General features: G+C 44.3%; 1 protein-coding gene across 1 annotated transcript in view; it reads left to right on the forward strand.

Moving 5' to 3' along the window:
- The first annotated feature begins 752 nt into the window (after window positions 1–752).
- Window positions 753–23,968, forward strand: part of KIRREL1 (kirre like nephrin family adhesion molecule 1) — a 415,875-nt gene continuing 392,659 nt past the window's right edge. The window contains exon 1 of the mRNA XM_069217892.1: window positions 753–1,161. Coding sequence (XP_069073993.1) covers window positions 1,110–1,161 — 52 coding nt within the window. The 5' untranslated portion in view covers window positions 753–1,109. The remainder of the gene's footprint in view (window positions 1,162–23,968) is intronic.

Below are 23,968 nucleotides of genomic sequence, written 5' to 3' on the forward strand. Positions count from 1 at the left end.
GCTACTTTAGTAGCATGTGTCTTTAAACGAACAAACCACTGCATTCTGGGAGTTGTAGTTTTTGCTTAATACATAAAACTGCTTGCAAAAGTCAAATTCTATTTCGAGTAACGTCCTCTTGCCAAAATGGCGTGATCTTGGAACTCTACAGAGTGGGATACTGTGAAAATACAGTATTAACTTGGAGACCATGTTTCTGTGCCTTAAGAAGAGGCTGTAAAATGGGCCAAATAAAGAAAATACTGAACGGAATCATGTAAACCAAGGGCCCAGCCCACCTCCTTTCATGCCTATTCCGACAGATCGGGGCTAAGCACAGTCTGGCACGGTCAGTCGGACATGTGATGTTCAGCCCCCAGCCTTTCCAGGCCAGTCCTTTAATTCCCCATATGTGCCTTAAATGTGAATGAGTTTGTGACTTCCCAGCCCCGCGAGCCTTTCAGAGCCGCCGCCTGGATCGGAATCCTCCTCCTTATTTTCCGAATGGAACCGGCCCTCCCCTGGGGACCAGTCCACGCCAGTCACAGCGCCTGCATCCCTCTGAAGGAGAGGAAGTGAAACGAGTCTCCATTCCCATCTCAGTGAGCAGGAGGTGGGGAAACCTCGAGGCTGGGGGAGGTTTAGTATTTCCATCCCTCTGCACAAGGAGAGGGAGGGACAAAAACTGCAAGAAACTCCCTCAAACAACCCCAAAAAAAAAAACAGAAAGACTCCACTTTTTTCTGGATGTGTAAGAACTTCTTCTCTGCAGATCTTTAGACTCTGCCCGCATTACTAAACTTCCAGGAACTCGTGTAGTTCTGTTGTTTTTCCTGCAGCAACATTCGCGAATCCCGAGGACTTTGTTGGAGTCAGTCTCCTCCCCCCCCCCCCGCCCGCGGAATGGTTCATTCCCCTCTGAATCCATCCCTCTCTCATTCCAAGACTTTTTGTGTGCGCGAGTGTGTGAGAGGCAAGGGGGCGGACGGTCTGGCGGCTCTCTACTGTGGGGGAATGATTTATCTGGAGGAACAGTGAGGAGGGAGAAAGGAAGGAGACGCCGAGGGACGGACACCCCCTTGTCAAGTCCCCCGAGACCTGGCCGCCACCCGGGGGCTGAAGCAGGGAGCATGCTGGTCTTGGTCGTCTGGATTTTGACTCTCTCGGACACTCTTTCTCAAGGTAGGACCCGAACTTCTCGCGTCTTTGTGCGGGGCTGCGCTTTTGTGCTCGAGCGTTTGCAACGTGCCGGCTGCCTTACAGGGGGGTAGACATTTCAAAACGTACCCCTCCTGCTGACCCCTCCCCTGCTAGCTTTCATACTTCGGCGGGGGAGATTGGAAAATGGGACAAGAGCTTGTAGTCTGTGAGTTCTTGTGTTGTTTTTTTTCACTGAAAGTGATGTACATCATGTGCTCCCTGTTAGACTAGCGCTGAGAGATGCCCTGAAGTTCACGGAAGAGCCATTCCGCAAACACGGGCCGACGCCTGAGCAGGGCGCCGGGATGAGAGTGTGTTTCAAGGAGGGGAGCACAAATCGCAACGTGTGTGACAACCAAGGGGGACTTATCATTTGTTTTACAGCTCGGGTGTTGGTACCTTTGCGGAGGGGGTGTGGGTACATTATCAAGACGTGCTCTTCTGCTCGCGCTAGTTGGGTCATTTATATTTGGGGGCTGGGGTGGGGTAAGAGTGTAGAATTTTCCAGAAATGTTTGATTTTTGCTGATGGAGGGGGTGATGCCCCTCTTCGACGAGGCTTCTGTTTGCGCCTAGAATGACTATCTCTGTGCCCTATGTGAGTGTGGATGGGTGGCGTGGGTCACACGAATGAAAGTGGAGGAAGGGGTCACGTTTCCCCTACTATTTCCCTTTTCGTTGAGGCGCTATTTTAGGTGTCTGGATCAGTTGGAGCTTGTGCTGCCTTAGAAGAGGCTCCTTTAGGGGACTGGAGGGCAGTGCTGGCTTCTTTCAGGCAGTTTGGTGGTTGTTACATTGTCGCCCGCTCCCTGTGCTTGTGGGGATGAGGTGGCGGACCCTGGCAGGATCTGAAGCAGAGCGGGGGTGTTTTTACACGTGAAACTTTTCGTGTCTCTTGCACGGCGAGCATTGATGGGTTAGGAAGCGAAGGCATAAGTAGGGAGCAGTCTGGGAGGGAAGAGCTGAAGTGAATGTGGAAGAATCGGCGCGAGCTGTCCGATGGACTCGCCGAAGCCCATACATGTGAGGATGTGCGGGACATGTCTGACCGAAGCTCCCGAGCATGTTAGTGTAGTTCTTGTTCTAGGAGGGGGCGGGGCGAGACTCGTGCGCTCACTGTGCTCGCCAGGCACGTGCTGTGGCAGGGGGAGCTCCTCGCGTGAGCCATCAGCGCAGACGTGCTTCCCACTGGTAACTGCAGGGTCAGACAGACCACCCCCTTTACCCGGGAGATGTGTGTCGTATCAGAATCCTCAGTACTGCACCTACAATCCGACATCCATCCTGCTGGAGAAGGCGCCGCCAAGCGGCAGGCGCTTGCAGTGTCACTCATTAAGTGTGAGCCTCACGCTCTGGAAAGCGGCCGAGCTTCCCGTGACTCATACTCTTAAATTGAGTCTCAGATCTCGAAATGGTCACTTTTGGTCAAATAATCAGAAATCAGCCCGGGTGCCGCGGACGGACACGGAGATTTCTACACGAGTGAGCTTGAAGATGGTGAGTTTGTGGAGCTGTCGCAGTTCGGATGAGTGAGTGTGGTCTTGGCGAGGAAAGTTGAGGTGTCAAGATGAGGGTGTAGGAGAGATGGTGGGGGCTGAATGCAGACCTAGGAGCACAGTCTTGGTCACGTGGTTAACAAGAGAGTCTGATGGTGTAGAGAAGGCTGGGCATCGTACACCCTAATTATGTGAGAAGAACTTGAGTTACCACGGGGGGAAAACATGGATTTTGGCCATCGGGATGTACAATCTACCAGTTGAAAAACGATGGGTACCTCTGTGGATAACGGACATTGTTCTATACAAATACACGAAAGTAAGTTTAGTTTCCAGAAGAGGGTCTCCTGGGGGCGGGCGTTATTCACATAATGGCATACAAAGTTGCTACCTTTTAATAAAAGTGCAATTCAGGCACATACATCCCCATGCCTTGGTCTTATTACAACCACACACCTCCAACTAACCATAGAGATACGTCTATGACTCTGGACTGCGAGTGCTTCGATGCCACTAGTGTCAATTAAACGCTATAAAAATGCTAGATAACAATGCGTAATCTAGCGCTTGCACCACCAGGGCAACCTGTCAAAGTATCGTGTCTTCCGGCAGTAAACAATATAGTGGTCCATCCTAACCTCATCCAATGCGAGTCACATCTACGAAGTACGAAACACGGATACATACAATGTCAATGGAACACTGACTCCAGCCAGTGAGCGCCCCTTGTCGGTAAAGAGTGTCCAAATTGCGAAAGCGCCACTGGATCGTGCAAAATGTAATAAGCGTATAGAAAAGCGCGTGGCATAACGTGGGTGTCGCGAGCAGGCAGCCTGGCGTGCTATCAGGCGGGTGGCACGGAGCACCTCAGCTGCAGCCCCGCAGCGTGTCTGATCTCCGCGGGGATGTGGCGCTGAGAGGCGGCGAAGGCGCTCCTCGAGACAGATCGATAGAAAAGACCTGTGGATGCTCAGGTCCTCGCCGGCACAGCAGACGTCTGTTGCTTCTTTTTGTAATGATACCTGGCCGGGGGCACTCCAGACACACTCGGAAAGGACGGCTCTATACACGGGCTTAATATCCACGCACTGTAAAATCACACTTCTGCAGACCAAACCTTAAAACCCGCACGAGGTTCAGGATTTCTGCAAAGCGCTGTTTGCTTCTCGGTGAATAAATGATGCTGTGGGGGGGGGGGGGGGGGGGGGTGGAGAAAGGTCCTCAGACATGTGGGTTTAATCGAAGAGAAAGGAAATGCCTGAGAAGGACGTGTGTGTTTTTTTTCTTTACAGAAGCAGCCTTCATTTACAGCTGAACGCAGGAGGTTTGCATTCCAACGCTCTGTGTTTTTCTCTTTAATTAATGCCCCGTGTTGCGCTTTCATATCAGTAATTCTGTAAAGCAGGGCATTTTTGCAGGGTTTAATTTGTAAAATGTTAAGTGCCGGGGCCCAAAGTATTTCTCTGCAGCCCTCGGCTGGTGCTGCTGAAGTTGGGGTGCCGATTACCGAGCATGATCAGTCTTGGATCCACATCACGCCCATTTCTTCCACACCCCACATCCCCATCCCCTTTATGTAGGTGCTTTTTCATCTCTCTGTGTCTGTTTTGACATCTTTTCAGAAATGGTCTGAAGTCAGTAAAAATTACCTATAATCAGTAGTTGCATGAAGTATAGAGCCAACATTCCGTTTTGAAATGATTACTCGTAGCCCTTGTGTTCTTACTGTATTTGCAGAGATCTGTAATATTGGTACCGCAGAAGATGGCTTTTGTTACAGACGCACAGGCAGCAAATCCCTTTTGATGACAAAAGCAACAATGTCGCAGAAGACAAGGCTGTATTGATATTGTAGTGGTTGAAGGCCACTTTGTAAGATACAGCCGACACATGTTTCGTCTGCTAGACTCTTCAAGGCTTTACAATCCCAGAAGACGCTTATCATAATGCAGCAGCTAATAAGCAGATATCATTTGTAGGACACCATGTGCCACTTATAAAAATAGAGTAAACATCTGTGAAATGGTGGAAGTTTGTAAGAAAATCGTATAGATAGCTGGGAAGTTGAGTGGAGAACTAGCAGTAATAAGGCCTTTAGGCTTTTACGGGTTATAAGTCTCTTTGCTAGTACCTTTTTAGTCTTCTGGCTTCTTTTACCCTTTTCAGCGTCTCTCTGTCTTCCTCAGGGTCAAAGTCTAAAGAGAAAAATAACTCATGATCCCCAAAAAAGAGTGCTGGTGAACCCCACCTTTAACCAATAGTTCAATTCAGCACCGGTTTTATGATCCCACATCTTTGTTTTTCTGTGCTACAGTGTATCTTTCTAATAGTACCTTGTAGTCCTCTTTGGAGTAGCTGTTTGTCCTTACTCTGGCTGGTTACAATTCTATCCACTGTGACCTCAAAGTGGTCTAGCTTATTAGAACTCCAATCTGGCGAGAGCAAGGAAAGGAAGTTATACAAAATAGTTTAACAATAAAAAGTGTCCGCAATTTAACAAGTTATGTGCGAAGAAATGTTAAACCTATCTAGAGGTAAAGGAATTCAGTAATTTGCCCAGGGTCAAACAATTTCCTCACGCCTAGGAGCCGGGCTTAGAAGTCTTGTTTAGTGTTTATGGAACCAGTAAGGTTATCTCACGTTTTGTCTTTAACGTAAAAGTTAACAAAAATGTACGAGAAAAACGCACAAGAAGCGAAAAAAACTGAAAAATTGATTCCTGCGTTCATTGTTAACAGAGGTCAGTTTCGTAGGTAATTCTAAAAGTGGCATGGGAGGTGGTTGTTGCTGGTGTCTTTCTACAGTTGTGTTTTAGTGTCTGTCTGTGAAGGTAACAACCACATCTAGGATATTACTCCCCATCCCACCAAATTACCACACCACCATCCTCTGGCAGGGGTTGTTGAACCGTCAGATTGGGTGAAGTGGGTCGTTGCAGAAGTTTCTCCTTCATCTTTGTAGTCACAGAATGACGGCCGCGCTAACAGACATCCAAGAAGGGCCCTGAGAGAGAGAGGGAGGGGAAAAAGGAGGAGAGGGGGGAGAGGGAGCCTCCTGAGATTTTCAGCAATGAGATAGGGGGATGGCGCCAGGCACTGGGGGCGCCTCTGAAATCCAGCTGCCTCTGAAATGCCATTTTAAAGCTTTCAATGGACCCATCAGTCTTCATTTTTCGAGAAATAATTTCCAGTATCTTATCTAAATGAAATCCATTATTCCGCGCCCCCTTCAATCACTTCGCCCTCAGGCTTTTTCGCCGAGATTTGCACGCAAAATTGAAATATTTATTCATGTTCTGAAAGGTTCTCTCAACTATTTTTTTTGAAGAGATGGGGAAATTGAAAAAGCAAGGATTGTAATCGGGATAGGGGTGGGGGAGGGGGTGGGGGTTGAAAGACCTTGCCAGATGTGTCAAACGGATAGTAAGGGGAGGCTCTGATGTGGGAGTCTGTCTTTCTGTCACTTCCCTTCACCTGCACAGGTTCACTTGCAGATGTTAATTTAGGGCAGTCACTGAGTGTAACGCAACTTGTACATATTAGTTGGGGTGAGTGTTCGTTCCATGCCGCACTTGGGCGAGCCCAGAATGGGGTGGAAAATAAAGAATTCAAATCATATGTTGTACACATGTCTGTGTGTGTTTGTGTGTGTGTGGGGGGGGGGGGGGTGCTACAGGTAGCCTTTAAGGAGCTCCAAGTCTTGCAGATGACTTGGGTTTCATCGATGAATAGGATGCTATATCTCTGTTTAAAGGAGGATTATTTGTTTCACAGGTACAAATTCAGAGGTCTCTTTTTGCTTTCACATGCTAGCTGTTCTTAACCATCTAGAATTTGCTTGCTTACTTCGTTGCAAAGTGAAATCTGAATTGATGCTGCCGAGATGGAATCTTTACTTAGCCCAGTGGGGTAAAAAACACAGCTCTTGTGCAAAATGTTTTGGCGCAAAAGTTCATGTTTTTAAATGGAGTGCTGTCTGACCCTGTTTTATTATTAATTTGGATTTTTGATCATTGAATGAGATTGCATCGCATCTTTTCTGGCCAGCCTTTTGGGTTTTAGTCATGTCTACAGATTGGTTCCTGAAGGATACGCATTGTCTCTTCTGTACTCTCAACAGCCACAGAGTCGATGCCCGGCAGGGGGTACTGTAGACTCTGTCAGGAGATCCCAGGAGGGGGGTTGGTATGGATACTGTGAGTGGTTGTGCAGAAATGGTTCTAACTGAGCTAGTATTTGTGTGGCCTTGTAGGCAAGATATGTGCTGTAAGAGTTCAAAGCGCTTGAACCAGCACACCAGGGTGTACATGGCGATCTAAAGCTGGGGTAGCGCTTTCTCCCTCCTCACCCCTAAATATAGTTCCAATCTCTCCCTCCATATCAGAGCTGCATGCTCCGTCCTCGAATTCTGCAATAAACTACAACCTGGTTCTTCCAGTCATCCCTCCTCAGACAGCCCTGGTCGTCTCCTTCTCAGGACACCCTCACGGGTGATATCTATGCTCTACACATTTCATTAATAATGCAACAGAAAAAAGGTGTCTACAACCTATAGAGAGTCCCAGGGATTTCAAGATATGTCTTGAGGCTTCTCTGAGGAGAGAGGAAGAGGCCCTACCAGGGACAAGCAAGTTCATGTTTGAGATAAGTGGCCTAGTGTGTGTGAGACCCCAGTGTGCAATAATGTAAGAAATGCTGGAGAGGAGGAATTCTGTGGCAAAAGAGCTTCAGCAGAAACCCTCCTTTCCAGTCCCTATTTATTGTGGCGAGAATGTTCTGGAATTGGATGGAATGTTAGCACTGTATGCTTGTCCTCCATGCGCCCCAAAGATAATACTTGTCTTCAAACTTCCTGCACTTCCCCTCCTGAGCAACATGTTGTTGCTTGATCTGCTTCCTCTCTTGCGCGCTCTGAGAATCTGGGCGACAAAATGCCCGGGGTCATGGGTGCGTAGTAAGCTGCATGAGAGGAAGGCCTCAGTGAGTCAACAGAACATTTCTGTGATGGCATCACTTTCCAACTGTCAACTTCCCTAAGTTCTGTAGAGTTGGGACCCCTATATGGCTCTATCTTGCTGGTACATCATGTTGCAATTGCCAGTTCACATTGCATGGTGTTAAAATGGTACATTACATCAAGTGACCAATGCAAGTGTTGAGTTTTTGGTTTGGCTGGTTTAATGCCATTTTTGCAGCACTTGGTTGGTTGCTATATTGCAGTCCAGCAGTTTTGCAATATGTTCTATGTGTCATAGACTTCTTTTACAAAGAAATTGGAATGTGGACTGTTGTTTGGCTCTCTGGTAGACTTCAACTCCGATTAAGTATTAGTATCAAGTTCAGTTTAAAAAAAAAAAAAAGCTCTCAAAACTGTGTTCTACCGGGGTGGTCTTATGTTCTCCAAAACTTTTAGGGTGGCCCAAAACTATGAAGCAGACCTGACGGAGTCAAGGATCTAGTAGAAGCACATTTAATACCTCAGAACAACATGGGTTAAAAAAAAAATATATATATATATACAATTTCTGCCCCCTTCTATTTTTCAGATGTCCATATGCGAGAAAGTATGCAACAACGTCCTGATCAACTTTCATCAGACGTGTGGCCAAGTCCCAAGTCTCGTGACTCAGAGGCAGCTTGGTTGCCAAAACTTCTCAGGCACCAAGAATTTCAGTCCCGATCATTCTGTATTTAGATTGGTGGTTTGAGGCATCATTTTGCTCCTCCCCTGTACAGTGCTTTAGAAAAGAATAGCCTGATGCAATGGGTGGGGTTCATTGTGTAAAAAAAAATGTGGCAAACTGTTGTTCATTCTGTGAAAACAAGCAATTAAATATTTAAAGCATGAGCCCCAGGGAGAGATGGTTTTATTGAGAGAAGGAGAGGGTTCACATAGAAACTGATAGTTCATGCACTGGCAAACATGCTTAATAACAAGCCTGCAGCTGGCATGCTGGTACTTGCCGCCCTTGTAAGAGACAGCAGTATTTCCTTTCTCTTGGTGCTGGGTGAGGTGGGAAGTATTTCAACAGTTTCTTCAATTTGGTGGTCACCCTTGTCCGCCTTTTTGAGCTGCATAGAGGGGAAGGTGCCCTGCCTCCCGCTGCCCTTCTCCCTCTCTTTATTTTGGAGTGAGTCCTTAACGAAGGATGCAATTTTCTCTGTGTAATGACGGGGACCCGCCCTTCTCCGGCTATTTTGACTATATCCGTGATTTGTATTTTATGTGCCATTTAAAAAACAACTGTTTGAAAACTTTTTCCTACATGTACATAAGTTGTTACACGTGGTATTTTATCTCGTTCATTTCCACACGTTTTAAAGGCCGGGGAGCGGCTGTTCCTTTAATGACTCTGAACAAGAGGTGGAGATTGGTTGTGACGGGGGTTGGGGGATTCAGGCTTAGTGGTGATCAGGAGTGATCTGTGGTTGCAGATGTTATAAGTCTGTTTTTAAAGCACATTCGGTCATTAATGTTGCCCTACAACACTAACTGTGTCTTGTTTTGAGGGTTCCATCACAGATTAGTAATGCGTGAGTAGTGCTTTATGTGTATTGGTGTGTCTGTGATCCTGTCAATTTACAGTTTGTGTCATGTTGATAATTATGTTTGCTGGGTGTACCTGTCAGCCTTGCTAGGATGCGTCCTGTCGGGCATTGGCTGGTATGTGAATGGATTTCTTGAGGTGGTGTTGGTGAGCAGGGATGTCTATCTTCTTGCTTGGCAGACTGTGTAGAGTAGATGTTATAACTTTTGTTTAGACATGTTCTGATGCAAATTATTGTGAGGTGCCGGTGTAAAGACCTAAGTTTTCTTTTCAATATGTGTGGAAGGTCACCATACTCGGATATGTATCTGAAAAGTCAAATTAAGCATTTTGGTTGCAGTTAATTGGCTGATATTGGCAAAACTAGTCTGTATTGCTTTAAGCTGTGAGGAGCTCTGTACCATCTGATAAGGACTTATTTTGAAGTGGAGGCTTAAACCTTCAGTTATAGTCTTTTCCAAATGTCCCCAATTGACTCCACAGCTCTGTAGGGGGATCTTTGGATACTTCACACAAACTCCAACTCTTAGATTGCCACTGTTCCTTGACTATACCTAATTTCGAGATAGTGGGTGTCATTAATCTCCATGTAAGCTACATAAAGGAAGTGATGGTGTACCAGTCTCCAGTGCATAGTCTTTGACCACTCAGTCACTTCTCCTAATCTTTACTGTACAGACCCTTGTCTTGGTTGTAAGAAGAGCAGAAACGTGTGCCAGAGATGCTCCATAAAGTTACGTAGAAGGTCCGTGGGATGCGTACTTTTGGGATTGGGGTAGGCACTGACTTAAAAAAAAAAAAAAAAAAAAATGGACATGAATACATATCAGATAGAAATATTGGAAGTGTAAAAGTGGCAATGCACACATACTAGGTGAGGATGTCCCAGTGGTTGTCTGCTGTTATGGCTCTTTAGTAGAACAAGATCCGAATGAATGGAAACCTAAAGGACACTGAAAATATGGCGCATGTCAGGGGAAGTGCTCATTGCGTCGGAACTAGGAGGCTGGAAGGTCAGAATATGTCAGAGGTGGTTAGTAACCACAGGTTCATGCAGGTGTGTGATGAGTGTTCTTTGGCTATAGTGCAGCAGCCTTGGTTGGCAGTTTCACTAGAGCTTTTATTTTTACATAGCCAGTTGGTTTGATGTTGGAAGAGTATAGTAGGTTTGTCTAGTTATGCTTTAGAGCTTGTGCGGTATGAAAATCGTGCATAGACATGCAGAATACTAAGCTGTCACAATGGACTACTGTACTTATTAGTAGTGTGAGCGGGTTTAAGATGTACATTTTATTTGTTTATTAAATCTTGGTATCCGAGATCCCTTGCATGTGGGGAACTGTTGGACAGCATCAAGTCATGGAGTGTAGGTGTGAGGAAATAGATTGTCATATTCCAGCTGAGAATTACATTTTTTTTTGTGTTTACTTTAGGCATTGGTATGTACAGGACCAAGAAAAGGTTAAAAACAGAACCTTGAGTGTACCGAAAGGTGATGGGCCATGTGGCAAGGGGATGAAGCACCAGGTGTCGGAGGGGGAATCAATCCAACTGCTAGAATAGGTACCAAGTGAGCACTGTACTGGCACTAGAAAACGAGGTGGATCTCCTGACCAGAGTTGAGTGGTCAACAGTGTCCAGTGCCGCTTGGATGTTGAGCAGTATGATGTGGACGATAAGGGTTTGTGATGGGGAAGGTAGTTAAATTGTGTGTGTTGGTAATACATTCTCTGAAGAGAGGAGGGTAGAGGCGATAGACTGCTCCTGCATGAAAATTGGCATCAAGTATTATTGAGCAGTAGGACTTTGGGGAGTATCTGGAGGTGCAGGTTTCACCAGTAGGTTTCTGAGGTATAGCTAGCGCAGGCATAGTTTTGTAGCTAGATGCATAAATGCTGATAAGGAGACCATGTTCGACCAGGAGGGAACTCCTCTAACTACAATGCCAGCATCTCTGGACACGAAGTTAGATAAAAAATCACTGATGTAGAGGAAATATTGCGTATGAGACTGAAAAAAGAATGAATACTTTAGACAAGGAATAAGTCGACAAGACCGACTTCCTATACCAATGCTAAACTTTTGTAATTGGAAGAAGGAACTTACTAAAATCCTCTCATTCAGCTCCCAATTAAGAAGGGGTCTTCAAAATGAATTTTTAGTGCCAATCCCAAACATAGCTATGCAAGCTATGTTGCATTTTTTCCCTAATTATGGTGGTTCCATGCCTATTCGTTTAGGAATGTCCTCAAAATAGGAGACCTACAGAGAGTGAAGGAGGTAGCCTTAAATTAACTTGATTCTATTGGGCAATAGTGCTTAGTCCATTTACATCTGTGTTTGAAATACCTCTCCAAAACATGGAAAGTTAAAGTAGCATAGTATTCCCACTTTGACCTCCAGACAAGGTTGTATACTCAGTAGCTCAAATTTCCACTATGAGATTTGCTCATGCTTGCTCCCCCATCACGATCTGGGGTGGTGTGAACCTTCTGGTTGTTGGTCATTGCCAATCTTGTTCACATGCTTTGTGTTTTCAGTCCTAATTTCTCTTGTTCTCGCTCACTGAGCACTATAGTGTCTACTAGCCTGGAGAGGGCACTGATCCTCTGACACAGAAGCACGATGATAATCAGTTGGCAGTGTAATATGAATCTCCCCACACAGCCAGTGTAGCTGACATCCTCATCAGAGCTGCCGGATTCTCCTGGCAGTCTTTCTATGAACTTTAAATATACCTTTTTGTGTATTTCATTGTGGTAGTGGGTATTTTTGCATCCTGTCCACACAGACTTAAGGTAATAAATCATTATATTTGGTACCCACGGCCACATATGGGCTGATGTCTCTGACCATAAGGTGGTGCAAAACTGGCACGAATTATGTACCCAGTGATGCCCTCTCTCCCATCCTGCACATTGATTGTGACTATATTTTCCAAATTCATGTGCATACATTTGAAAACTGGGCGAGAAAATGCAAAACCGGGCGCCATGTTGGATCTGTCTGTTGATAGGAGTGCTTGTTTGAGGACCTAGATGGAACATTGACACTTGCCCTTTCGAAGCAGGATGTGTTTTATGTGTGGCTGCATCAAAGTTAATACACAAGTTATACACAAAATGCTCAAGCTTTTTAAGGGGATTAGCTCTTAAATATGATTTAGGGTTTAGAGGCCCCATCATTTTTGTCAAAAGTTTTTGTTGAGTCTGTGTTTCTGCAGATCCTGTGGTGGAGGGTCGCATTCGCAGCAGGCACACACTGCCGCGCAATAAAGGATAGTGCGGATGAACTTCCTGTCAAGGGAAGGGGAAAAAGTTAAAGGAATGCTCTCTGAATTTGGTTTCAGGATTTCCTGTGAAAGTTGACACCTTGCACGTCTGCCAGCTGGCGCCACTTGTGGACTACCAATGCCTTTAAAAGTGCTGGAGGAAGAATAAGCAATGCGGGCTGTCAGCAGAGTGACAGGGCGCGGAGCTTCATGCGCACAGTGTGTGCTTCTGACTATATTTCAGCAAAACAGCAGCAAAATGTTCTAGAAGAAAGGCACACCATAATTTGTGAAGGTGTCTGGCCCTTTTTTTTGTAAAGGCATACTTAAGTTAAAGCTTTATGGAGATTTGGAACATTTAAGAGGCATTTCTGGGATGCCTTTAAAGATACCCTTGTGGGACACAATGGTGTTAACATCCACAGTTAAAGTTATGAGGCTCTTGGCTGTCTTGATGTAGCACTGGGCAATCCAGCCATTAATGGTCAGGGCACAGAGTACGGGTGTCTCTAGGTTGACGCTGTCTGCCAGCTGCCTAATGTCTTGTGTGATGTAGTGTTGGTGGCTGCCTTCCAGTTTTCAGGTGGATTTGTGGTTGCATCATAAAAACCATCAGCGAAATTAACAGCTAGTTGGCAGCCTCTAGAGAAACACGGAGGATTAGAGGGCCTATATGCTCTGCCCTCTAAGTCTTTGACTCTTGAACACAATCCTTCGAGGCCGCGCCATGCGCACAGATGTACTGCTCTCATCAAAACTGTTGCTCATTGATCGCCCAATTTAAGACTCTGCTTGTGTTGCCCGTCCGTACTAGTCTTCAAGTATGAAGGGCACACCGGCATATTTCTCTTTTTAATATTGTCAATGTCATAGTAATGGTCTGATTATCCATGCATCACACGTTGATGGGGATCTCTTCTTTCTTTCTCTCTCTTTCTCTTCAATTTTACATGGATGTCCTAATTCCATGACTCTGGATCTGTAATTCTCTGTCTCTTGAATACAAAGTTTGAAAACCTTGCACTGCACATTAGCTTACCTCCTGCGTCAAAATTGTCTATTCCACAGTGATGGCTCAGTTGATATTTGGAAGCTTGTGTTTCATGTGGCGGTATTTAATTCAATGTTCAGGGTACTCTTGTTGGTGTCATTCAAGCATGGTCCCATGTTTGAAAGAGGCAAAGGTCGAAAGTGATCAGTAGTTCCTCTTACATAATGAACAACCTTTGTTGCTAGGAATATTGTGCTACAGCCTGGATTTGGTTACTGTTGGTAGTGTTAATGAAGGACTGAAATGGGAATGTAATGCTGTTTGAATTCAAGTTTGGTTCAATGCGGAAAAAGATTAACCAACAGGCTGCTTTTTAGTTTATTGTAAATTGATTATTGTGAGATTTACTATCTCCTTCTTTTCTGATCAGGAGCACTTGATCTTTGCACTATTCTTTGTCCTTCATTTTTGTGGTGTTTCGATAGGGGATGCTGTGGATTGAATTTTGGATTGACTTTTTGTATATAAAATAAAGTAAGTTTTCCAATGATCATGTACCTGTGCTGCATGTTAGTGTTAAGGGATGGTTCTGTTGTTGAGGTTGTCTCCTATGGGGGTATTGTAGTTTTGTAATAAGGTTCTACCCAGCCCCTTGGGTTTTTCTTGGGTTACCCTCTGTGGTTTATAATATAAGTCCTGCTTATGGCAAGAGGGCGATGTCTGATGATCACTTTGCAGAATTGTTGAACTTTAGATCGAAAACAACCAAAGTCCCATGCAATGTATTTTAGTTTCTCAGAAACATATCGTAATTAGGTATCTTCAACTTTTTTCCTGCATTGAGAATCTGATGACGGCTCAGTACTGTTTGAGAGAAGCTTATGATGGACCCCCTATGCAGATGCCTCAAATTATATAAAAATGCATGATTAAAGGGGCGCCTCCAGCTGGGCAGGAGCTTAAAAATAGGTGACGTATCACTGTCAGATATGGGGGGAAAAAAGACGACAAAATGTAAGAAATATGGTAATTTGTTGAATAACGAGAAATAGGGGGAGGGCAGGGTAGTGCAGTTGGTTGTCATTCTAAGTAAAGCTTGTGTGAGGTATGGGTTTTTTCCACCTACCACTTGTTTTGGGGACACATGGTCATAAAATATTTAAGAGGATATTTTGCATGATTTTACTTTAAGCTCAAACACTAAGTGCCCATGCACGGATGAAGAATCTAAGCATTAAATGCCGCATTTTGCACTGGTTGATGGATAGATTTGTAACCGCTCAGTGTGCATGTAAATATATTGAACACAATATATAGAAAGGTTACTGTAAATCAGCAGACAAAAATAAGACCCCAGTTCCTTATTTTTCAGGGTGGACTTAAGGTCAAAAACAGTGCCATACCATGAGCTTTTTTGACATAAGATAGCATCATGGAGTCAATTGCTCCCATCTTCAAGCTGTAATTTTATTATTGTTGTCAAGGTCATGTTATTTTAAAAGGTCTTTATATTGGCTAGTTGTGAGGCATATGTTTATTGGATTCCTAGATGGGCTATATGCCTCTGTTGCTATTCCATCCATTACTGAGACAGAGTACATTTTATTAGAAACATGAGCAAGAATACTGTTTCTTTGGAGCATTGGTACCGTGTGAATCTTCTTGTGGAGGACCGGTACTTAGGACCTAGCTCCCTTGGGTAATAATGACTAGGTCTCACAAGCCTGATAACACACTTCTCACCAATTGTCACTGGAACATGCCAGACCTATGGCTGGCCCATGCTGGCTAAGTCTGTGCAGTCGTTTTCTAATGTGTCTTACTGAGAGTCTCACCTTAAACAAGATGGCGGAAAGTAGGCTCATAATGGAGATTTTTAATAACATAGATGTTCCTTTTAATGGCAAAACAGAAATACAGTGCGTTCAAAAAGCCAGCCGAGATGGGAAAGGATCCCGCAAAGGTGTATGTCTAGTGGCGTGGCCTTATATAATTCTAAGAATACATGATAATATGTCAGGTTTTATAATGTGGGCTTACGAATAATGAATGAAGGTCAACATTTAGTTCTGCATTTTGAACCACTGCCTTTAGGAAAATAGTCATCTTTGCTTTGAAAGCTGATGCTCAGTTTCCCAGTTAGAATCTCCAATACCTCATTTACATCAAAAACGTGGCAATTGATACCAGGGAGTGCTTGGCCTGGGGGGCAAGAAGTGTTGAGTGCTTGCATCCAGTAACCGCACTGGAGGACATGAAAGAGGGTTACCTTTGTTGTTGAATGCCAAGGTGAGCCAGTGGAGTAATGTAATATCGGGATGGGCTTCAAGGCATACGCCTTCTTTGTGATCAGAGCCAAAGCTCTCCTCTTTTGTTCTGCAGTAAAGGCCCTAGTTAAGAGCTTACCCACACCGCAGTACCCTAAAACGAAAAACCAGCAAGATTTTATTTTTACAGATCTGTCTTGACGCTTGTGAGTGGAACATGTTGACTTGGGAAGTTTGATGGCAATAACATTAAGACTGGCGTCTGCATCACTTGGCATATTGTTCTATTTGATGTAATTATTATATTGTGTAAAGCAGAGGAAGTCAGAGTTGCTTCTGAAAATTGAATGGGTTGTCTAAAGGGAGACGTATTCAGGTTGCCACTATATGTCTCTTTCTCTGCGTTATTATTTTCTTAGTTATTTTATTGTTTAAACTTTTACATGCTAATTGATGAAAATTTGCTCTTGTCGGGATACTTCTCTCCTCTATATTGGCTCATCGTCCTATGGTGGCTGTGTACTAGTGTTAGGCTTGGGTAGGTATGGAAGACACCTTCTCTGAGATGTGGGACAAGAGTTTCAGAATAAAAGCTATTATTAAAGGAGTCACCTCTTATTCACCCTGGATGCATAGGAGGCCTTTGTTGTAGTTCACTAAAAAATATTACAGGTCACATGTTAGGCTTTACTTCAGCCCCCTTTTTTATGCGGAATTGATGTCTCTTCTGTTTGTTGACTTGAAATAATTGCGAGTCGTTGAAGCACATTAAAGATGCCCTCTTGCCTTACATTGTTGTGGTCCTTGAAGCCCATGAAAACTGTCAATATTTCCATGAAGATGTGACCATGAAGCTATATCAATGTCCAATACTTAGCACTCGGTTATATGAGACATCAAAACAGTTTCGCATAAAAATATAAGTATCCGTCATATTTTATTTGTTAGTTCCAATGATGTGAGGACTGTTTGGGTATATAATAGCTGTGAAAGTTGTTGAAAATGTATTTTTTTTTTTTCCTGTAGGAAATCCGTGCTTGAAATACTCTAAATTGTGACTATGATTTTGATATCCATTTTGATGACACTGAAATGGGTTAAAGAAACCTGTGGATTTTTCGTTACTGAATATATTTGTATGTTGTATACAGTGGCTGCTCCTTCGTTTGGGTGGAGGTGCATCACCCCCACCCCCGCCAGCAGCTGCAGCTGCAGCTGCAAAGCCTTTAAACTTTGTTCAATCAATCAAAAAATGTATAGAGCGCACTATTCACCCGTGAGGGTCTCAAGGTGCTGGGAGGGGGGGGTAATTGAAAAAAGTGGGGTGCAGAGAGAGTCACTGTTCGAACAGCCATGTCTTGAGGCTCTTTCTGAAGAGCAGGAGGTCTTTGGTTTTGCGAACGTCGATGGGGAGGGAGTTCCAGGTTTTGGGGGTGAGGTAGGAGAAGGACCTGCCTCCTGTGGTGGTGCGTTGGATTCGGGGAACTGTGGCTAGGGCGAAGTCGGCTGATCGGAGGTTGCGTGTGGGAGTGTGGAAGTTCACTCTTTCGTGAGGTAGGTTGGGCCGGTGTTGTGGAGGGATTTGTGAAGTGAGGTGTGTTTATTGTTGTTTTCTGGTAAAGGGGGTACGGGCATGAGGAGCAGCGAGGGGGAGTGTTCAGCACCCCTTCCCCCCCCCCCCCCCAACTGTGCATGTATGTTTGGCCGGCCGTCTCGCGACGGACAAACACACAAGCTTAATAGGCTCTCTCAAGCCCAACAACTAGCCTGCACAGTCTCCTACTTTGCCTGGGAGCGCCCTGGTTGGGTGCTCCCAGCCAATCCTGACACTGCCCTGAGCAGCTGGGAGCCTGAGCCTGCAGCCTGTGCCTGCAGCATCCGGTGACACAGGAGCAGCGTGCTGGTAGTGAAGGATAAGTGTTTTTATCATTTTTTTTTTTTTTTAAATGTTTATTCCTCCCCATGAGCCGCCCTGCCCCTTAAGCTCTACGCGAGCCGCTAATGGTTGTATATGGATTCAAAAGCATAGGTTTTGTTGTTTGGTTTGTTAAATGTTTTTTTTAAATAGTTCCTAGTATATGTACTGAAATTGGATATCTTGTGGCTAGAGATGAAATTAAAATGAATACAATAACAGATGGCAAAACACACGCCCATCCGCAAATGTTTGTAATGCATAAAAAATAAAATAAGTGCTTGAAGAAGACACAGTTTTCATCACCGATGCCAATTATGGGAAGAATAGCTGCTACTGCCCGTATTTTGCCATTTGTTGGCCTTTGCACTGTCCTTGTTTATCCTGGTTTCAGGGGCCATGAAGGCCAGGGCGGGAGCAGACACCGAAGAGCGATCAAACAACCTTTTACATCCAGTAGGTTCCATTAACTGTTGTTCCCCTCAGCCACAGACCGGAAGCTGTAGAGAGGCTGGCTATCGGTGGAATCAAGGGGTTAACTTTCTGATGTCATCAAGGGGGGTAGTCGTAGAAAGGTGATGTCATTTCCACTTCCATTTTGTTGAACTATGTCCACGTGTCAGTGTTTGTGTTTACTCTTCACTGTGTGGAGCAGTGTGGCTTCCTACTGAGTGTTAATACTTACTCGAACCACCTGTCCTCTCATCCGGACTCTCTGTAAAGAACATCAAAAACAGACTAATCCAGGGGCTTTTGTTTAGGTTGTGAACAAGGCAAAATAATGGCATGAGCCCCATGGCAGAACTGCATCACATTAATAATGTAAATGGCAGACAATAACACCCTCGCACTCTGGCAGATCACAGGACTGACTGCTTTTTAGGTAAGAATGGTGGGTGCAAAGTGGGGAGTTACGGGGGTAGTTTTTGTTGCCGGCGGGTAACTACAGCCATTGCATTTTCTACATAAAATGAGAAGTGGTTAGCATGTGCACTGTTCTTTTTTGGATATGTGTATGGGTGAAGTTTTGTGGATATTAGGTACCGGTTTCGGATATCAACCAGCTTCAAGACACTTAAAGAATAAGTGCATAGGTCTCGTCTACACTACAGTAGATATACTATGGTACAACCAAACCTTTGTGCTGAGGACTGTTGTAGTAGCCAATGGAGATTTTACACCAGAAATGTGGTGGGAGGAGTAAATGACGGGTGAACTTGACATTTTGAGAATGCAGTGTCTTACAGAGACCTAACACACACATGGTCATATAAGAACTTTGGAGCGGCTAGCGGTGAAGGTGACCCACAATCAGAACCCCTCCCCCCCTCAGTTCTCTAGCAGGGTAGTTGAAGGTCAGATCCCCTTTGTCATTAAAACAGTGACCCCAAGAGCCCAGCAGCAAGCTGGAACCACACCAGTTACATTTGAGGGCTTTTCAGAGTGGTGCGCATGTTCTTGAGCTGGTGGGCCAAGCATGCTGGTGTTGTGCAGACTCTTGCTCCATATTTTGTATACAGCACATCCTTCTGCTTTACGCCACTGACCACAACCACATGTATTGAAGATGACTAACTATCAGTCTTTGCAGGGTTCTGACCTTGAATCTGCAGCAAGGAGGTGACTCTTTATAGTGGTACCAGCAGGTGCCAGGGGATCTGTAGAGACTAGGTTGTTGGGAAAGACCTTGAGAGATGGCAGCCAGGTCCATGCTCTGAGACCTCCACTGTACTTCTCTTCAGAGTCTTTTCTTTTGTCTTTCCTTACCCCCTGATGATTTCTGCATCTTTCCTCCCTCGCCTTACCTTTCTTCACCATGTTCACCCTATCGCTCTCTCCCTCCATCCATCCACCCACTCCATGCAAACGCTGTCAGAGAGCAGTAATTTTGTAGGACAAATGCTAAGTGTCCCATTAGCCGAGTGATGGTGAGAGCCTCTTCTCTTGCCAATGCACGCAATGTGTTGCTCGTTAAAGCAGTTTCTCTGGAGACGGGTGATGATGCTACAATTTCCTGAAATGGAGGCAATATCCAGAAAATGCAGGATTTGTCATCTTTTTATAGTTTGAAATGTGCATTTCTTTCAGCTTCACACCAAGCAAGCTCTGATAGAATGCTCAAGCTGATCCATCTTCTGTAAGTAAAAGTCACACAATGACATCTGCTCACCTCAATAGGAAATGAGATTTCTATTTTTCTTTTATTTCAACGCTTTCTCTTCTCCTCTGTGGTCAACCAGTGTGCCATACACATGGTATTGACATGCAGCCTAATTGAGGTCCGTGCAAAAGGTGGGGGGTAGCATATAACCAATGTCTATCTATCCTTTTAAAAATATCATCATCTTACAAGTTTTATTTTTTAAGTCCTCTTTCATGATTTGTGTCCCTTGTGAATCTCTGAGAATAAATATTTGTCTTTGGTGAAATTCAGGTAGCATATGACAAATATGGTGCATCACACAGCAGAGGGTTGCCTGCATTTCAGGGTCTGACATGAAGAGGGGCCTGTGAGCACTGATCCTTGGTTTGGGCTTTATACTATCCTCCTATTCTCCTCAAGGCTTCCACATGCTTTGGCACCCCCCTGCAGCTATTCAGTCCTGCGCCTATCATTCTGCACAATCTAGCAACTGTTATTTATGTTCACTCCAATTTCCTGGACTCGACTTTGTTATTGCACCACTGATCTCCAGAGCTCAACAGGTTCGAGCCTATCTTGATGGAATTAATACATCCACGTATATTTACCTTGATGTTTCAACCTGAAGCTTCTAAATGCCACGATTGTTGAATACCAATTCCACCTATTCTTGATTGCACTTCATGCATCTTTCTTCTTGCACCTTACATTTCTTCTCTCCTTACCTCACCCTAACAGGTTCTTTTCATGTATGATCTCTGTTTTCCTATATTTCTCCTTATTCCTTCCACTGTCTCTCTTGATGTGGGTCATCATCTGATAATGAAAAATAATACCCAGACCCATATGAGTGCCGGCGCACACCACCTGCAACCCCCGACACCACCTGCAACTCCCGACACAAATGAAACACTGCTGTCGCTCTTCAAGTAAACTCGCAGCAATTTTTTTTTTTTATATGTTTCTAGTCTCTATGATCACTCCACCAATACACCTAACTGAGAGCTTTGATCATCCCTTTATGTTCCGCTTCTAACCACGTCTTGATTTTGTTTTGATCCTCACTCTCCATGCCTACCGTTCATAAAATTGTGACAACCACTGTCTTTTCTAACCTTCTACAGTAGACTGTCCCCAGGACTACCAAGTGATAATGCACTCAATGCCAGAACCCCTTGTTGCAGTAAAACTTCTTAAATTCTGAAGAATCATAAAGTACATACAGGATTGTGAACATTTTCGCAAATTGACCACAACAAATTGTGCTCTGAAGGACAAAATGTTGCTACATTAAATCGTTTTTGCAGTTAGGTCCTCAAGTTTTTAGTCCATTTTTCCAAAATGACATTCGCAATATTTAAAGAAAAATGTTGCAAAATTTGTGAAAATTTATTTGGGATGTAGGCCAGATACACCCATTTCAATGTTTGCAGTGCTGCATCTAAAGCAGTGGAAATAACCGCAGAAATCGTCATATTTTTCACGTACAGTAATTCCAGGGCAGACTTAGTTTAACAAAAAAATAAAGAACAAGTTTCAAAATCCGCTTGACTAATTGCACATCTGTTTCCAGAGGAGCTGGCGGAGCACAGAGGGATTGGCATGGGACATGAAAATGTCAGAATATCTCTTGATCTCTGGTTGATCGCCCCTGACATATCATAGTGAAAAGAGCAAGAAGAAGGTCTAGTGACTTTTGACAGTGATGGAAACGCACAAGAATTGCCTTAATTCTCTAGACTCAACTACGTTGGAACTAGACAGGCTGGTCTCCTTCTTTTAGATGTGGAGGAGATGAGCGCTCGCACAGGCACAGGCACGGTGACATCCCCAGCGTGCAAGTGTGCTGCTTCCGGCTCAACACAGGGCTGGCTGCTCAGGCATTTTCCTGGTGGGATGCAAGGCAGGCGACTGCTTTCAGAGTAGGTTGCGCTTCTATTACCCAACTGTGATCGTTGTTCAAATTTAGCCGTGGCTGGTTTGAACATTGTTGGGGCAGATTTTGGTTTCCAGTCACTCACCGTCCACCTTGTTACCTCTGCTTAACCATTTATCTATGCCTTTTTTTTTTTTTTTTTTTTTTTTTTTTTTTTGCATGGCACTGGCTTCAGTCGGCAGGGTTTCAGAGCACCATTCACAGTTGGCAACCATGTATTTAGTGGAGAGTTAGCAAAGTAGATTTTACAATTTTATAGGAACACTGGATGTCAGCACTTGACTTAAAGGGTGGGTAATATTGCTTTAGGTTGGTTAAATGCAGTGTTCCTCAGGGTTACCTCTTTGCGCAACCATACCACCCTCTACGGTGATTTACCTTTTTGTTTCTTTTTCACATCTACTCACCACTCCCTTTCTCCTGACTGCATTATGGATGAGTTGGTGTTCTGCCCAGTTAGTTAAGGTTGCGACCTGGTAAGATTAGCACAGTGGTTAGGGGTTGGGGAGAAAAGCAGCATTAATCCCTCGCCGTGGGCACCAGGATAAATTACTAATTTTAGGCGTCACAACTCCTTTGAAAGAGGTAGGTATACAAATACCAATGAAATGGGGTATATGGACCTTCTTGAGTTTTCCACCCTACCCCAGCACTCGCCAACCAGTAGTCCGGAGCAGATGTGTAGGGTTTCTTAATTTGTGACCTTGCTTTGGGTTAAGTAGTGTGGCGCAGATTACAGAAGTATCTTTTATAAATGATTTGCCGCAGTGTCCTTTTAATGCACTCGCTGCCTCCCTTCCTTTCACATTCCAACCTCGCAGATCTTGTTACTGTACCCTCTTTATACGTGGCTTTCAAATACAGCTAGGATCTGTTTCGAAAGGAGTGGCACATGTGCCACAGTCAATATTATGACATTACTGGCAATGGTAACCACACTCACATTGGTGGAGTTCGCTTGGTAGCGATACAGTAGTCTGTCTTCTTTGCCTCTTCAGACTGAAGGGAAGAGCTCCACCAGCAGGAATTAGGGTGATAGCCATACGACACTGGCAAAACGGAATAGAAAAGGCAGCTGGCCAGTCTGCAGCGAGGTGACATAGAATGCCACCACTTTGTGGCGACAGGGTTAGTGCTCCGAGAAGGGGTTAAGTTAAAGGCACTGTGGGGTGTACTCCTGCATCTTAATTAAATGCAAAAATTAGGAGGCAACTGGGTTTAACTGCTAGGGCAGCCTTAGTGGACTACCACATTTTGGAAAATCTCAGACACGGTTTTCTTTAACCATTCTCTACCCAACGCAATTTCCTGACTAGCATATTTTTCAAGGGGTGGTTTAATTTGATGTGATTCTGAAGCGTTTGGCTATCTGAATAGGTTTGAGGGTTTAGTTCTTGTACTGGGTTCTAAACATAAACAGTTCCACTGTAGTTTACAAGGGTAAAGTTATAAGATTTTTTTAAAAATCCTATATCGTCTGGTTGGCATCTATAAGGAAGCTGATCCAGCAATATTCTGTGAGATCAGAACACTTTTTAACTGCTTAACCAGAAACATTAAGAGGGGACAAATCAAAGATGGCACTTTTTTGGCTTAACCTTACAAAATTCTGGGTAAGGATATGTATCTGTGTGCACTCGAAGATTCTGAAAATGGTTTTAGGAAGAGAGCGAGAGTTGCACATGGGTGGGAAAGTGCTGGCTTACACTTCCTCATATATTTATGTTTTGTAGAAATAGACTTGTAATAAATAGTTGGTGAAATGGAAGCACTGGGTTGGTTAAAGGAGAAATGTATCCATTAACTGGGCGTATTGCAGAGTGTTGCATCTTTTTGTGTACTGCCTGCTTTGTCTCTTTTAAGATGTAATAACACCCTCGCTGTAAGTGGTTGAATAGCAGGCAGACAGACTTTTTTCTGTCCTCCCAAAACACTCATACAAAGTATCTCAGTTAAAGATTCTCATATTTCCTTCATGTCTTACAGCACCCTGAAGGTCCTTTGACCGTCACCTCACAGGATGGATAAAGGAGACTGTGACTGGCCTTTATCTTCATGAAAAAGATGCAGGGTGGAGTTATGGTGCTTCTAAAGAGAGCTTTTAAGATATAAATCTGTTTCTCATACATTGCAGTGTAGGCGGGTAGATTAGCACAACAGCCAGTAGAATGATCCGAGGTGTGATTGACTGGCTCAGTGTCTTAAGCCATTGGTTCCTGAGTCA

Source organism: Pleurodeles waltl, chromosome 12, assembly GCF_031143425.1.
Source record: "Pleurodeles waltl isolate 20211129_DDA chromosome 12, aPleWal1.hap1.20221129, whole genome shotgun sequence".
Classification (NCBI taxonomy): domain Eukaryota; kingdom Metazoa; phylum Chordata; class Amphibia; order Caudata; family Salamandridae; genus Pleurodeles; species Pleurodeles waltl.